At 43.2% G+C, this 17,843-nt stretch overlaps 2 protein-coding genes across 11 annotated transcripts in view; one reads left to right on the top strand and one right to left on the bottom strand.

The window, feature by feature from the left end:
* Positions 1–17,843, bottom strand: part of PCBP3 (poly(rC) binding protein 3) — a 216,165-nt gene that overhangs the window by 173,155 nt on the left and 25,167 nt on the right. The window lies entirely within an intron of this gene.
* LOC114490723 (keratin, type II cytoskeletal 8-like) lies at positions 4,936–6,691 on the top strand. Its single transcript, XM_036017520.1, is given in 1 exon segment — positions 4,936–6,691. A coding segment is annotated over 1 exon segment (1,071 nt). The 5' UTR covers positions 4,936–5,393; the 3' UTR covers positions 6,465–6,691.

The raw sequence follows: 17,843 nt of genomic DNA, 5'->3' as shown, positions 1-17,843 counted from the left end.
TCACAGGACAGCATGGGTGAGTGCTCAGCGCTGCAGCCTAGCAGATGGATCAGTGCACCACTCCACTGACACTGGAGACCTGCCACATACGCCAGCAATAGCCTCACTCTCTGCCTCCCTCTCCAGGAGCCTAACAACAATCAGGAAGCACACTGAAACTGGTCTGTCACCTCCACCATTTGTGTGCCATGCTCCTAATAATGTAGCCTATATTTGCCACTGCCTCTGGAATCAATCTGATTATGCTTCATAAAAGGAGAATCACATGTGATGGCCCAGAACCTCTCAAATCAGGGCAATAGGAGTTCATCAGGAATGTGGATTCCCAGGCATCACACCTGCTGGACCAGAATCTGCAGGTTTAAAGATCCCAGTGATCCACATGCACATTAAAGTTTGAGAAGCACTGGCCTAGATCCCTAGAGACCGGAAGTCTTTCAATTCCAAAATTTCTGTTGGGGACTATTTCAGACTAGAAAGTATTCTTTTCTTCCCACTGCTACTATTAATAGCATGTATACACACTTAGCCAGCATGAAGAGTAAACAGAGGCTGGCTTCAAGGGCCTGGAAATAAGAGTTGTAAAAAGAAAATATAAGTGTGCTGACAAGCCTCACCACCATGAGATTTCCTGTCATCTTTTTATCAACTTCCCTCTAAGCACTTTCTCCTCTGTTTGATCAAAGTTTGCAGAGATAGTAATTTTTTAAATATAAACACCCAATTGCTAGATGTAAGTGCCACTGGGAACTGGAACAGTCTCAGACTGAAGAAGAAAGAGAAGAGGAATTCACTGGCATTTTCTGACATCTTCTGAAAGCCAGTGAGCTCATCCTTCCTGTCCACAGTAGACTAGCGCCACCTCCCTCCACCAGCTAGACAGTTCTTAATCTAAGCTGCTAAAAGACTTCCCATGCCATATGGGGTTTGTGCTAACTGAGCCAAGCACTTGCTGATTAAGCCAAAACCTTTCCTCTTTCTAGAGCATTACTACATGGGTAGTAGGTTGGGGGCTGAAGGAGAGGAGGGCAGGGTGGGGGTAGGGAAAGACAGCAATAACGAACTCTATCCACCACACACCAGTATGCTACGCTCTGCTGCAAGAAACCAGCCCAACAAGGCATCTGGGCAGTGCATAACAGAAAGAATAAGCCTGTACCCTGGATGCTGCAAGACCTAACTCGTTTGGGGACCTAAGCACTGCAATTCTGCCAAAGCCCCCAGGTGACTCTCCTGTGCATTCAGGGTGGAGAAGTATGGCTCCTGGAGAAAGGGTCTGCTGGAATCATTACCACTGGCATTCTATAGGAATGAGGTGGGTTTTCTAAAACACAGGACTGCTAATGTAATGGTGTAAGTGACTGCTTGGCTACTGACTGTCCTGAATGTGGAAGTCTCTAAGACAAATGGAAGGTCTTTCCAAGACTGGTGCTAACAAAACATAAACACACATGTACAAAAGCAACAGGGTGTCCTGACACTGGACATCCTCTGTGCCTCTCCCACTTCCAAGTGCCAAGTGGACCGAATTGGGGAACCTATGGCCAGGCCAACATTTATCTCTGCCTGCTGGGCATATGGCAGGAGGCAGCGAACAATGGCATGATACCTATTTTCATATGGCCAAAGAACTAAAAATGGTTTTTATGATTCTAAAAAGTTGAGAAGAAAAAAAAAAGAGTGAGACATGTCACATGGGGTCTACATACCTAAAATATTTACATTCAGACTCTTGGTTTGTGACAACCATAGGTGCCCAGATGTACCCAGCATGGGCCCACACCGGTAGGCACTTTCTCTACCAACCTCGTAGCCAGGAAAGACCTGAAATGCCTATGAGGGGAAGCCAACATAACCTCAGTCATCCTAAGACCCTCAAGAAAAGAACCACCAAGTAATGAACTCCGAAAGGAGCAGGGAGAGGCTCTTGTCTCCAGGTACACAAGGAGACCATCCAGTTGAGTGACTCAGGAAGAGTCTCTACAGGCACCTCAGCTGGTGAAAGGCTCTGGCTATCACTTACCACTGTGCCCCCAGGCTGAGTCCCACTGTGCAGCAGGCCTAACCATACTGCCGATGGAAAGACCAAGATACCCACAGAGGCTCTTGCCGAGGTAAGCCTTGAGTTAAAGACATTTCTAGGACTAAATGCAAACTGTTACACCCCTGCTTGGCCTCACAATTAATCCCAGAACTTGGCTGATCCTGGGAAGGACATCAGAGCACGTAACACAAAAGAATGACTCACACTCAGGAAGCAAAGTCTAGAACCATGCTGCAAAGATAGCAACCCCAGGTGCTAATGAAGAAGGCCAGCAAGAGGCCTTCTTACTGGGTCAGCAGCCCTCCAACCAGGCCCAGACGACCCCTCCAACCAATTCTGCAATCAGTTCCCAAAAGCCAGAATAAGAGGCATGCTTCCCTATGACGGCCTCAGTGGAGGCCAACTAAAGAGCACTAAGCAGGCTCCCAGAAACCAAAGGACAGCAGAACTTGGTTATCTCCCAAATCAACTATTGTCATGATGTATTCAACAGACAAGAGCACTCTGTGTCGTATACCTTGCACTATATCGCATCCCTCTGTAGGTCATCTGGCTCACAAAATTGATTTAGGAGAGATTATTCAATTCCATTTTGCATTTTCATGTTTTGGAACTCTGCCAGCAGCAACTTCTGTTCTTCCAGAGGTCAGAAAGCTATGGACAAGACAATCTCCTGCTGTTGTAAATGGAACTCCATATTCCCTTTATGAATTTCCTGTCAATCTTCAAATTACTTCAAATACGATTGCCCTTCATTTAGACAGTGTTTTATGTCTCCATGTCTACCTTCTTCCCATATTCGATTACCTTGTCGGCTGCAGACAGCTCTCCCCAGAGACCCTCTGGGCGCCTATGTCGAGGGGAGCGTTGGTGGACGGGGACAAGGGGGGCAACTGCAACTTCTGGTTTGCAGCAAGCTGGCTGACCACAGCAAATGTAAGCTAGTATGTCTTGTATTTTAAAAACTCCTGTTCTTGGTCCGCTTCCCCCACCAACCAACACCACAGCCCCATGTTCTTTTTGTAGAAAAACAAGTGAACAATCATTGCTGCCTTCTCCTCTCACTCTGGTCAGACTTTACCTGCCCTTTCCTCAGCCACCAGCCACTCCACATTGCCAGTGTCTCCCTCAAGCATCTTCCACGTTTGATACCTGTTACCTCATCTGCTCAGTGCTTCCTGAGCTGCCACTTGACCAGCTACTCTTCTCAGTCGCTCCTATGGAAGTGTGTCTTCTCCCAACCTCTTGACATCAGAGGGCCCTGCCTTGGTCCCAGGTCCTCATCTGTCTCTGTACCCCTTTTCAGAAACTCTCCTTTCACCTAGATGCCCAGCAGTCCCAAACCTCTATCCCTCTCTCCCAAACCCCAACTCATGTGCAGGGGCCTGTTCCTACTGCCTGTGTTGTGTATCCTAACTGGAGCCTCAGGCCTTCCAGCCCCTCCAACCCAAGGCACCGAGGGCTTCCCCATCCTTGACCACCACATGCCACCTTTCAGGCTATCTAAACAAAAATTACTCTCAACACCTCTCCTTTTCACATCACAGGTCTATGTTTGTGGGCAAGCCCTGTGAGCTCTACCAGCCATCCATGACCAGAACCCAACCACTGCACAGCCCACTGCCCTGCTGCACACCACCATCTCCCTTTCCCAGGTTAATGAGATGATCACTTAACCAGCTTCCTTTTGTCCTTGACCCAGAAAGGGCAGGCAGGATCATCTTGTTAGAGCCTAAGTCCATTCATGTCACTGTTCTCCTGAAACCCTGCAATGACTCCCTATTTCCCACTGAGTAACAGCCAAATTCTCCCACTGGTCTATGAGGCCCAACAAGACCTGCTCACCCTCTCCCAGCCCACCATTACCTCCCACCCCAACCACTGCTCTCAGCATTTCCTCACCTCCACCATGCTCCGCCATGCCAGCCTCTCCTATTGTCCCTGCCATTTGCTTCTACTGCCCCTCCTCTGGGATGTTCTTCCTGACATTCACATGTCTAACTCCCTCACCTGCTCCACATCAGTCCTCAGATGGCACCTGAACAACAAGGGCAGCCACCCTCACTTGGCCAGCATTCCCAATCTAGCCTACCCTGGCACTGCCCACTATCACAACATGCTCCTTTATACACTTCCTGTTCACTGAATCTGTTTCCTCCAACAGGAGGTAAGGCTCCTTGGGCAGGGGTCTGTATCTGTTCTGTTCACTGTTACTGCCCAAGCACCTAGAATGGGCCTGGTACTCTATAAATTTGAATTTAAAAATTGTTGGCCTCAAAACCTCAATTTCCTGGAAACAAAAGTAAAAGGGGGAGTAAAAGGAGTTGCAGTTTGAACGATATACTTGGTCTTTGAGGAAAGCCAAGGATGCCAATGTAGTTGAACACAGTCAGCCAGAGAAAGCAGGAGGAAGTGAGTCCAGGAGCAGGCAGAGGCCAGGTCTTTTGAAACTCAGAACCTGGTACTTTGCCTTATACTATGAGGAACACAGGGAGACCAACCCTGGAGAGTTTTAGACAAAGGGATGGCATGATCTCACCTATATTTTTAAATAAACTTTTGATTTTGAGACAATTATAGATTTGCATGCAGTTGTAGAAAGAGTACAGAGTTAAAAGCGCCTGTTCTTGGTCCGCTTCCCCCACCAACCAACACCACAGCCCCATATTCTTGTGCTTCCCTCAATGGTGATATCCTGCAAAACTGTAGTACAATGTCACAACCAAGACATTGACATTGACACAATCAAGAGACAGAACACTGCCATCCCCACAAGGATCTCTAGTGTTTCTCTCTTATAGATACAACCACATCCCTCCCACCCCCATCTCTTCCTTAGCCTCAGATAACCACTAATCTAGTCTCCATTTCTATAATTTTCTCATTTCAAGAATGTTATATAAATGGACCATATAGTATATAACCTCTGGGATTAGCTTTTATCACTCAGCCTAATTCTCTGGAGATTCATCCAAGTTCAGTCTTTTTTAATGCAGAGTATTATTCCATAGCATAGATGTGCCATAATCTGCTTAACTATCCATCCACTGAAAAATATCTGGTTTCTAGTTTTTCACTATTATAAATAAACCTACTATGAAATTTGTGAATAGCTTTTATGTGAACATAGTTTTCATTTCTCTGGGATAAATGCCCAGGAGATAATATTGCTGGGTTGTGCGGTAGTTACAAATTTAACTTTATAAGAAACTGCCAGGCTGTGCACAACCAGGAGAAGGAGATCAAGAGCCTCAGCAACAAGTGTGCTTCCTTCATTGATAAGGTGTGGAGCCTGGAGCAGCAGAATAAGATTCTGAAGACCAAGTGGAGTCTCCTGTAGCAGCAGAAGATGACTCGTAGTAACATGGACAATATGTTTGAGGTCTACATCAACAACCTTTGGCGGCAGCTGGAAACACTGGCCCAGGAGAAACTGAGACTGGAGGCAGAGTTTGGCAACATGCAGGGGTTGGTGGAGGTCTTGAAGAATAAGTATAAGGACGAGCTCAACAAGCACACAGAGATGGAGAATGAATTTGTCCTCATCAAGAAGGATGTGGATGAAGCTTACATGAACAAAGTAGAGCTGGAGTCCTGCCTGGAAGGGCTGACCAACGAGATCAACTTCTACAGGCAGCTGTATGACGAGGAGATTCATGAGCTGCAGCCCCAGATCTCCAACACATCTGTGGTGCTGTCCATAGACAACAGCCGCTCCCTGGACCTGGACAGCATCATCGCCCAGGTCAAGGCCCAGTATGAGGAGATGGCCAACCGTAGCTGAGCTGAGGCTGAGGCCATCTACAAGATCAAGTATGAGGAGCTGCATACATTGGCTGGGAAGCACAGGGATGACCTGCATCGCAGGAAAACAGAGATTTCTGAGACTAACTGGAACATCAGCAGAATCCAGGCTGAGATCAATGGCTTCAAAGGCCAGGGGGCTTCCCTGGAGGCTGCCATCAAGGATGTTGAGCAGCATGGCAAGCTGGCCATTGAGGATGCTCAGGCCAAGGTGGCTGAGCTGGAAGCCACTCTGAGAGCCGTCAAGCAGGACACAGCCCAGCAGCTGCATGAGTACCAGGAGCTCATGAACATCAAGCTGGCCCTGGACATGGGGATCGCCACCTACCACACGCTGCTAGAGGGCAAGGAGAGCCCAATGGAGTCTGGGATGCAGAACATGAGTATCCATACCAAGACCACCAGCGGCTACTCAGGTGAGCTGAGCCCAGCTTATGGGAACTTCAACTATGGCCTGGGCTTCCAGGCCAGTCTGGGTTCTGGCAGGAGCTCTGGCTCCTTCAGCTGCACCAGCAGGCGCACCAGTACCAGCTCGTCCAAGATGGTGGTTGTGAAGAAGACTGAGACCCGAGATGGGAAGCTGGTGTCTGAGTCATCTGATGTCCTGTCCAAGTGAAGGACTACTGTGGTCCCTCCTGTCCTCCAAGCTGGCAGGAAAGGAGCTCTGTAGGGGAGTGGAAGGTACAGGAGACCCAACTGAGGCGCAGCCCCAGGCCTCAGCTCACCCTTAGGGTGGAGTTGTTTACTGCCTGGGGTACCACCTCCTACCCTACCCCCAACTAAAAGCCAAATCAAGTGTATTTTTTTTCTTCCCAAAATAAAGCCTCAGCTGGCTCTGCCAAAAAAAAAAAAAAAAGAAAAGAAAAAAGAAAATAAAAGAAACTGCCAAACTGTTGTCCAGAGAAGCTATACTATTTTATATTCCCACAAGCAATGTATGTTCCTCCACATCCTAACCATCATTTGCTATTATCACTATTTTTTTTGTCACAGCCATTCTGACATGAGTAGTAATATCTCATTGTGGTTTTAATTTGTACTTCCTAAATGGCTAATAATGTTGGGTATCTTGTCACATGCTTATCTGCCATGTGTATTATCTTCTTTTTGATGAAATGTCTCTTTGTGTCTTCTGTCTAGTTTCTAGTTGAATTGTTTTCTTTTACTGTTGAGCTCTGATAGTTCACATATTTTCATTACCAGTCTTTTCTTAGTATGTGATTTGTAAATATTCCTTCTAGTCTGTAGCTTCCCATCATCTTATCAGGTTCTTTTGCAGAGAAGTTTTTAACTTTCATGAAGTCCAAATTATTAATTTTCCTCCTATAGAAGATGTTTTATGTCAAGTCTAATAATTTTGTCCAGCTCTTGCCCTAAAATACATTTATCCTATTTCTAAGTTTTATAGATTTGCATTTGTGATATATTTTGAATTACTTTTTGTGTAAGGTATGAAGCAGATTAAGGTTCATTTCTTGCTTATGAATGTGTAATTATTCCAGCACCATTTGTTAGAAAGGCTAACTTACTACCACTGGATTGCTTCTGCAATTCTCAATCATTTGAGAAAAGAATTTCTCAAAAATCATTTGGGCATATTGCTGTGATTCTCTATACTATTTTCTATACTTGGTTCCCTAAACTGTTACACTGACCTCTGTGTCTATCCTTCTGACAGTACCACATAGTCATGACTACTGTGGATATAAAATCTTGAAATTAGGCAGACTGCTTCCTCTCCCTTTAGTCTTCCTTTTCAAAATTGTTCTAGCTCTTCTGGTTCCTTTGTTTTCCATATTTATTTTAGAATCAGGTTGTCTATGCCTATAAAAATGTTTGCTGTGATTTTAATAGAAGTTACATTAACCTGGTATAATAATTAGGGGAGGAGTAACACCTTTAATACATTGAATTTTCTAGTCCAAGAACATGACCTGTCTCTCCATTTTTTTAGGGCAACTTTGATTTCTTTCATCAGGATTTTGTCATTTTCAGCATAAAAGTACTATAAATGTTGAAATGTACACTTACATGTTTGTATATTTTAATTTTGGTATCTATGTGTTTATTGATAGTATATAAAAATTAAACTGATTCTTGTATGTTTATTTTGAATTACACAACCTTGTTAAACCCATTTGCTGGTTTGGTTGTTTGGTTTGTTTTTCCTTTGGGTTTTCTACATTTTTGTAACTTCCTATGAGTCTATAACTATTTAAAAATAAAGTTTTAAATGTATGTGAGATACAGCTAAAGCAGTGCCTAGAAGGAAAATTATAGGTCTAAATGCTATTGTCAGAAGGAAAAAAAACACAATTACCTTAGTTTCTACCTTAAGAATCTTGATATACATATATACATGAATACATATATATATTCAAAATAATTAGAAGGAAGAACATAATAAAGACTAAACATCAATAAAAGGAAAGGACCCAAAAACTAGAGAAAATCAATGAAAGCACAATCTATATATTTGGAAAGTCAATAAAGCTGAGTAACTGCTAGCTAGATTAATTGAGAGAAAAAACACAAGTCACAAATCTCAGTAGTAAAAGAAAAGATATCACTACAGATCTTACAATAATGAAGAGGATAATAATGCAACATAAAGAAAATTTATGTCACTGAACTTGATAACTTAGAAAAAATCAACATCTTACAAAACAAATTACTAAAACTAACTCAGGACACAAAAATCTGAAAAGTTGTAAAAAGCCAAATTCTTAATTCAAAATTTTCCCACAAAGAAAACATGAAGTCTGGATGAATTCTATCAAAAAATTAAGAAAAACAATAATATAACCAGACACAAACTCATTTAGAAAAGAGAGGAGAGAACCCTGCACAATACATATTGAGGCTACTTTTTCCTGTCACAAAACCAAGCAAAGACATTGCAAGAAAAGAAAACTACTGAACATGTTTCCCTCATGATCCTGGGTGTGAAAGTCCTTTCAAAAGTATTAGGAAATCAAATTCAGGAAGATAAATAGGTAAAAGATAGAGAGATAGATAGATAAAAAATATCCATCAGGACCAAGAGGAGTTCAACCTAGCAAGATTGGTCTTATATTTAAAATTAAATACATGCACCGAACGGACTGTTCAGAGGAGGGCAGCAGGGCTCAGGGAGTTCACAGTCCCCAGAAAGACTTAATTCAGTGGGAGAGCTGAACTACTCTGAAGAGACTTTGACAGTGCCACAGCACCTAGGCCAGCAAAGAGGGAGGAGGTGGTGTGTAAATTGCCCCTAATTACCACACTTCATGGGTGGCACAACTGGTGGATTAAAGCCCCAGCCTGGTGCAGGTGGACAGTGGGGGCTCGGCAGTGCATGGAGGACCTGGGCTGGAGGCTGGCCAACTGTGAATACTGTGGCCCAGGCCTGGCCCCCATCCTCACAAAACCATAGGAAAGGAGAAAAAAATTAAATAAATGCAATTCAAAATATTAATAGAACAAAGGCAAAATAACCCATGATATCTCAATAAATACAGAAAAGGCACATGACAAAATTCAACACAGATTCATGATAAGAAAAATTTTAATTTAGGAAACAAGAACAAGAAGGGAATTCCTCAAGCTGATTAAAAGTATTTATGAAAAACCTAAAGTTAACATTATAATTAATGGGGAAATGAAATGATTGAATGTTTTCTCCATAAGATAAAGAACAAGGCGAGAAGATTTACTCTCACCACTTGTATTATAATACACTGAATGTCTGTGATAATAAATTGAAAAAATAAATAGAAGGCACACATATTGGAAAGGTGTAAGGAAAGCTATCTTTATTTGCAAGTGACAAAATCAAAGGGAAAGGTTATTAAAACTAATAAGTGACTTTAGCTACACTGAGAATACAAATTCAATGTACAAAAATAAACCATACACTAGCTAACAATTAGAAATGTAAATCTTTTAAAACTACCACTTACAACAGCATCCAAACACATGAAACATTTGAAGGGATAAATTTAACCAAATGGGTGCAAGATGTGTATACTTGAAGCAAACCTTTAGAATTTCTTGAAGGGATGAAAACATCAGGTATCTTTTGTTATGTTACTGAGGCCACTTGGAAAACCTCCAGGTCACCTAAGGATAGGGTCAGTCACCAGGGGAACCAACCATGTGATTAGAGGGTCAGACCTGTCAGCCCCACTCTGCCCACCCCGGAGCCCCTCCCCCGAGCTCCAGGGTGGGAGAGGAGGTGGAGATTGAGTCCTATCACCAATAGCCAATGATTTAATCAATCATGCCTAGGTTATGAAGCCTTCCTCAAAACCCAAAAGGACAAACTGGAGAGCTTCCAAGCTGGTGAACACCTGGGGATTCAGGGGGACTGGTGCACCCAAAGAGCATGTAAACTTCAAGCCCCTTCCCACATACCTTACCCTATGCATCTCTTACATGTGGCTTTTCATCTGTATTGTTTATAACATCCTCTCTAATAAACTGTAAACATAATCAAATGCTTCTCTGAGTTCTGTGAACCGCTCTAGCAAATTAATTGAACCCAAAAAGGGACCATCCCGTTTATAGCCAGTCATTTAGAAGGCACAGGTAACAAACAACGAGGACTTTTGACTGGCATGTGAAGTGGGGCAGAGGTGGGGGGTTGGCAGTCTTGTGGGACTAAGCCCTTAACCTGTGGGATCTGAAGCTAACTCTAGGTAGTTGATGTCATAATTGGATTAAATTGTAGGGCACCAGCTGGTGTGGGAGAATTACTTGGTGGCGTGGGAAAAACACATTATCAGTGGTCAGTAAAATTCGGATTAAAACCATGTAAAAACACCACCACACAACCTCCAGAAAAGCAAACATGTACAGGAAACCAGCAAGTGTTGGTAACAATGCATTGTTGGTTAGATTGCAAATTGAGTCAATCACTTTGAAAAACTATCTGGCAATTATCTACTAAAAGTAAATAACAGCAAGCCTTATGACACAACAATTCTACTTTTGGGTATATATGCAAGAGAAATGTGTATTTATGTCAGCCAAAAGACATCAAGAATATGAAGTCAGAGAGGCTTTATTATTAATTGCCCCAAACTGGAAACATATCAAATGCCCATTTGTGGTAAAACATTTGAAAAAACAGGCACCTTGTGCTATATATGTATAGTGGAATACTATTCCACCTTTGCAACTGTAAACAAAAAGTTGATGAGGTATTTCGTCCACAAAAAGGATTTACTGGGGGGGCGGGGGGGGGGCAGAAAGGATTGCAATCCTGCATATGCAGATACAGTAAGTCACATGCATACACAAAAAAAGGCAAGAAGCAGCAGGAAGTTCTTTTCAGAGGGTAAGAGGAAGGTAGGAGGAAGGGCTGTCACAACCCTCAAGCTCTGTTATAATCCTAGAGTTCTTCTTATAAGGCTATGGAGACCTACATATGGTGTGAGAGCGCCTCCCACAGGCCCTCCCTATCCTTGTCTTGGTTAAGTTCTCTGTCATAAATCTTGACAGCTATAAATAAAAATTCCTCTAAACATTGTTTTGAACTCCTGCTCTGGCACAAACTGGCTGAGAACACCCTCTCTAGTGATTTCACTTTTTTTTTTTACCTTTCCTTTTATCACTTTAAAACTCACAAAGGACCTGTTTTCCTGCTTTACTGTATCCTACTAATAAAACAGAAACAGAATATACAACCATGTCCCACTTTTTAATCAGATATGTACTATTTATACCCACAAACTACAAGGGGCATTTTGTCCATTCTGTGGCAGCGGAGGAGACAGAGAGTGGACATCACACAGGCCCAGACACCTAGGTCATCATGCACAAGACTCCAGGTGCACACCTTGAGACATGGAAGACAACTATTTTCTATTTTACTAATTAGAAATCTAACCAATAAAGGACAACAGCTATCACTTATTGCACACCAATAAAGACTAACTAGAACTTTAATCAAATAATCAGTCAAGAGGATCTATGGGAGGAGCTAGGGCTTATGAAGTTCTTGCACTGTATAGAATCATAAGAACTCTATAGGAAGAATTCTGTGTTTCTAATAAAGGACTATGGTTCTAACCTCTCCCTCCCTTAACTTCCTTTCCCCTTTTATAAATATCCCTCTACCTTGGCATACAGGCCACAGTGTGCAAGTGGCTTGCCATGTCTGCATGCACTGGGCTGCAACCCTTCCCACATCCCCACCCCCAACAAATAAATTATTTTTGGTGATAAAAACACCTAGTCGATATTCTTTTTCAGCCAACAACACTTACTATGTGCCAGCCCCATTGTACGGTCTCCAAGATCAAGCTGGAATGCCTGTCCTCTCCAAGGCCTTCTTCCATCCCTCCAAAGTGCCTGCCTTTCAAAGCTCCATGTCCTTCCTTCGCTCTTCTCTGAAGATGCATAGCTGACACTCTATGGTGCTGAGACTTACGTTCTTGCGTTATCTCCATCCAGATGGATTATATGCTTCTTGGGGGTGGGGCTATTGCTCACCTGTGTTTACATCCTTAGCATCCACCAGAACAGGGCTTTTCTGTAAACAATGTGTTGGGTTGAATTCCTAGCACCACAACTCACAGCCTCAGCCTGAGAAGACTTTCTGAAGAGGAAGAGGTTTAGGACTCACTTGACGAAAGCAAGAGCCAGCACATGGCACAGAAAAAGAAAGAGCAATCTTTGTGATGGTTCTAGTCTGCTGCAGTGACAGTATTAATTCCAGTGGAGCTCTTCGCCAGGAATGTGGGAGCCGAAAGGCTGATGAGCTCATCGCTGAAATGCTGGCAAGCATGCTGGTTCTTGGCCCAGCCCCAAAAGAATGTGATGCGAACATTACCCGCCATTAAGCTGACTCAGAGAACAAATGATTAAGTTCCTGATAATCAAGGAGAAGATTCTGGCTTGGCCATTCTTCATTCTGACGCAACCTGAGTTTAATGCCTGGTGAGGGATAATTCCAGTCCAATACAAAGAAGCAGCTCTGATGGGGTGTATGTATTCTCAGCTAGTCCTGCCTCATGGCAGGGGGCAAGTAGCATTTCACTGACTTTCTAATGTCCTACCACCAGCCACTCAGAATCCTCTGTGAGCAATCGTCTTCAATATCAGGCCATAAAACAGGTGATTCTGTTTATAGGAGCCGTGCTATTTAAAGACCAGCTAGCTCATTAACATCACCTGTCACAGCCCTGCGCTTGATGTAGCAACTCAAATACAGCCCACAAATGGAGGAAAATCTTCACACACCAAGGGAATGAAACATGTTAGTGGCCACAGATCACCTAATCCACACCTCTGAGGGCATCAGAAAATAAGTCTCTAGGCAGAAGTGGTTCCCAAATGGCCCAAAGACCAACAATCCCACATTATTTCCCAAATTTGCATTATTCTCTCATTCTGGAGGCCTTGGCTGGGGGTGCAGTGAGGCTCCCATGCATGACTTAACTAGCAAGAGGTGATGGCGGCACTTAGAAGGTAAGCCCAAGTTCGCTCTGCCCTCCCTCCACTCCACTCCGGCACAGATCTCACCACACACCCCTCTTCCTGTTCACTAACACCAACCTCACTGACACCTGTTTCCAGAAAGAGACACAGGCATTAAGAGTCCAAAGGCACACAAAGTGTATCATATTAGGGGGACAAGAAGCCAGGTTTCTGACTTCAGTCCTAGCTCCAAGGAACAGGGGGCAAGACCCACTCACACCAGTGACAGGGTTTGCCCCACAAGTTTGTGCTCTGAGATAGGAGCTCTACACCTGGTTTCTCAGGAGTCTTGGATTACTAATATTCTGTGGTCTATGATGCCCTGTGGCTCTGCTAATTCCCTTTTTTAAGAAAGATTCTATCATGTTTAACACCTTCTAGGTAATAACTTAGAAACTGAATCTTATAGTTTAAAATATTTTTTTCATGATGATCTGGGAACTGAAAGGGAAATGCAGTTAAACAGAATTCCCTGATTCCTATTAGAAGTAGCTTTATTGTTCTTTCTATACAGACCACTGGAATCAACCCAGAGTTCCCACCCAGGGAGAGAGCCATGAAGAAGAGCTGGGATGAGCACATGGCACCACCACTCTGTAGACACGTGGGTTTGTGTCCCCGCACTCCCTATGGGCAATGCAGCTCATCCATGACAATGACATCTCTGGTCAAGAGGCATACTTCTTTACCTTTGTTTCCCCACTGGCACCCAGTAAACTGGAGCACGCTGTCCAGCCAACAGTCACTCCCTCCTCACCCACCATGTCACGCTGGCACAGAGCCCTTCTGTAGCTGCTATGCAGAAGCACAACTTCCCTGTCTCCTCTGTCTTATACAGTCATCCCTAGGTATCTGCAAGAGATATTGATTCCAAGACCCACAAAGAGTACTGAAATCCACAGATGTTCTAGTCACTTACATAAAATGGTGTAGTACTGGCATATAATCTACACATATCCTCCCATATACTTGAAATCATCTATAGGCTACTTATAATACCTAATATGATGTAAACACTATGTAAATAGTTGCTATACTGTTTTGAGGAATGACAAGAAAAGAATATCTGCACATGTTCAGTACGGATACAATCATTGTAGGCTTAACTTCACAGTACACGTCAGCAGTAATGTAACATTTTAAAAATAGTTTTGATCCAAGGTTGGCTGAATGCACAGATGCAGAACCTGTGAGTATGGAGGGCCAACTGTATATTCTTAGGCAGCTTTTCAGTTGAGAGCTTGTCCTACCAACCTTCTTTCCCTCATTAAAAAAAAAAAAGAAACCCTAGGAAAAAAACCATTAGGACCAGTAAAACTATCTACTGTACAATACTTTTGATCTCCATCTTAGCACATATCACAGAGGTCTATACCCCACGAATAATACTGGTACTGATAAATGTTGTCAAATTACACAACAATCTGGAGTCAGTCTCCATCACAGAGCAAAATCACTCAGAGTTTTTGAGTTGAAAATCAAATTCTGGACTTCTGATCAATATGGTGGCATAGGCAGACAGGGCTCACCTCTTCATACAACCACATCAAAATTACAACTGAACTATAGAACAACCATCACTCAGAACCATCAGAAATCAAGTTGAATGGAACTCTGACAACTACGGAGTTAAAGAAACTACACCCATCCACACTGATAGGAGGGGTACAGGTATGCGTGAATGGGCTGATCCCTCACCCACATATGGTGATAAAAATTTGGGAAGGATATCTCAGGAGCAAGGAGTCACAGCCCTACACCAAGCCCCCAGCCCAGGGTTCCAGTGCCAGGAAGATAAGTCCCAACAACCTCTGGCTGCAAAAACGAGCAGGGATTAAGTCAGTGGAAGAAACCTCTGGAGTCCCAAGCAGCTCCCCTTAAAGCACCCACACACAGACTCACCTACTCACTCACTCCCCTGAGCTCCAGGCCTAGAGTAGCAGCTTGAAAGGCACCAGTGGTATACAAGGAGAAACTGAAGTACCTGACACCAAGGCAATCAGAGGCCATTGTTCCTTTTCTAAACCCTCCCCACCCCCAGAGACAGCAAGTTGGCGCCATAACTGAGACTCCATCAACCTGGCTAACACGTGTTTGACCCACCTTGGAGATGCCCAGAGACTCCACCCCACCCAACTTATGGGCCCTACCAAGCTGCTTTTCAACATGAATGGCTGGTCTTGGCTCATGCTTCACAACTCCCTAAATCCTCTCAAACAAAAGCAATGGCTAGCCTCAGTGAGCCCCAGACCCAGCACTAGCAACAACAAGCCTAGATTCACAGGTTGGCTTCACTTGGGTATCTCCAAGCCCAGAACATGTAGCAGCCATCTCAGATTGCTTTATAGCTCAGCCCAGGCAAAATATGGTGGCGGAGGGGAGTAGAGGGGAGGGCAGGTGACAGGGCTGACCTTAGCCTGCACCACCTGGAAAACCCCAGGGCCAGTGCTCCCAGTGGACAGCTACAGACTACATCAGAGTACCATCACACTGCCACTGCACTGTTGATCCTCCATGGAAAGCAGAGGTTGGTGGTAAGTGGTCACAGCCAGTCCCTGCAGCTGAATGGCGTGGGTAAATCCCTCCCATTGATCCACCAACAGCAACCAAGGCTCAACTACAAGAGCAGAGTGTGCTCAGGCTGCATGAAGGATGCACCTCAAGTACCAACTTGGGTGACAGGGAGGCCATCCCACTGGACCCTACAGGATACCTACTATATTAGGCCACACTACTAAGACACACAGTCAAAGCACCTCCACCTAATACATAGAAACAAACACAGGGAGGCTGCCAAAATGAAGAGACAAAGAAACATGGCCCAAATGAAAGAACAGACCAAAACTCCAAAAAAAGAGCTAAACAATCTATCAGATGTAGGGTTCAAAACATTGGTTACAAGGATGCTCAAGGAACTTAGTGAGGACCTCAGCAGCATAAAAAAGATACAGTCAGAAAAGAAGGATACACTAATTGAAATAAAAAACAATTTACAGGGAAACAACAGTAGAATGGATGAAGCCAAGAATCAAATCAATGATATGGAACATAAGGAACCAAAAAACAACCAATCATACAAGGAGAAAAAAAAATCCAAAAAAATGAGGATAGCATAAGCAGCTTCTGGGACAACTTCAAGAGGTCCAACATTTGCATCATAGGGGTGCCAGAAGGAGAAGAGAAAGAACAAGAAACTGGAAATCCATTTGAAAATATATAATGAAAGAAAATTCCCTAATTTGGTGAAGGAAAGAAATACGCAAGTCCAGGAAGCACAGCCAGTCCCAAACAAGATGGATGCAAAGAGGCCCACTCCAAGATACATCATAATTAAAATGCCAAAGGTTAAAGATAAAGAGAATCTTAAAAGCAGCAAGAGAAAAGGAGGTAGTTACCTACAGGCGAGTTCCCATAAGATTGTCAGCTGATTTCTCAAAAGAAACTTTGCAGGCTAGAAGGGATTGGCAAGAAATATTCAAAGTCATGAGAAGCAGGATTCTACAGCCAAGATTGCTCTACCCAGCAAAGCAATCATTTAGAATCAAAGGGCAGATAAAGAGCTTCCCAGACAACAAAAAACTAAAGGAGTTCATCACCACCAAATCATTACTATATTAAATGTTAAAGGGACTTACTTTTTAAAAGGTCAAAATGAACATTAAAAATGGCAAAAATTACAAATCTATCAATAATTGAATCTAAAAACAAACCAAGCAAAGAAGAAGAAAAGAGACAGAACCATGGATACAGACAGCATTTTTATGGTTGCTAGATGAGAGGGAGATGTGGGAGAATGGGTGAAGAGGTGAGGGGATTAAGAAGTACAAATAGGTAGTTACAGAATAGTCATCAGGATATAAAGTACAGTACAGGAAATGGAGTAGCCAAAGACCGTATATGCATGACCCATGGACATGAACAAGAGTGGGGAAATGCCTGAGGGAGTTGGGAGTGTGGGTGGAGGGGGGGCAAAGGGGGAAAAATCAGGACAACTGTAATAGTATAATCAATAAAATATAATTAAAACAAAAAAATTCTGACATCAATTTCTAAAATTATTTACAATGTTAAAGTTGAAATAAATTCCTCAATTTCCTTCAAACGTTCATCTTTCCATTGAACCTACTTTCCTGTTAGCATTCACCTAAAAACAAATAAACAAATAACTCAGTCTTCTCTCTGACTCAGTGTTTGGTAAAAGCTCATCAAATCAGCAGTTCCCTGAGGTTCTTCACCAAAACCATGTTTCCACTCAATCCCCCCATTATCCTATGCCACTAAACCAGCAGTTCTCAAACTTTTTGAATTCAGGATCCCTTTCATTTCCTCAAATTATTTTGAAGTATATTTTATTGATTATGTTATTACTGTTGTTCCATTCTTTTTTCTCCCCTTTGTCCCCCCTCCATCCTGCATCCCCCCTTCCACCAAGTTCATGTCCATGGGTCATACATATAAGTTCTTTGGCTTCTCCATTTGCTATACTATTCTTATCCTTCCCCTGTCTATTTTGTACCTACCATTTATACTT

The sequence above is a fragment of the Phyllostomus discolor genome, chromosome 2, assembly GCF_004126475.2.
Source record: "Phyllostomus discolor isolate MPI-MPIP mPhyDis1 chromosome 2, mPhyDis1.pri.v3, whole genome shotgun sequence".
Taxonomy (NCBI): Eukaryota; Metazoa; Chordata; class Mammalia; order Chiroptera; family Phyllostomidae; genus Phyllostomus; species Phyllostomus discolor.
The sequence above is the reverse complement of the archived record's forward strand: the minus strand, read 5'-3'. Positions and strand labels throughout refer to the sequence as shown.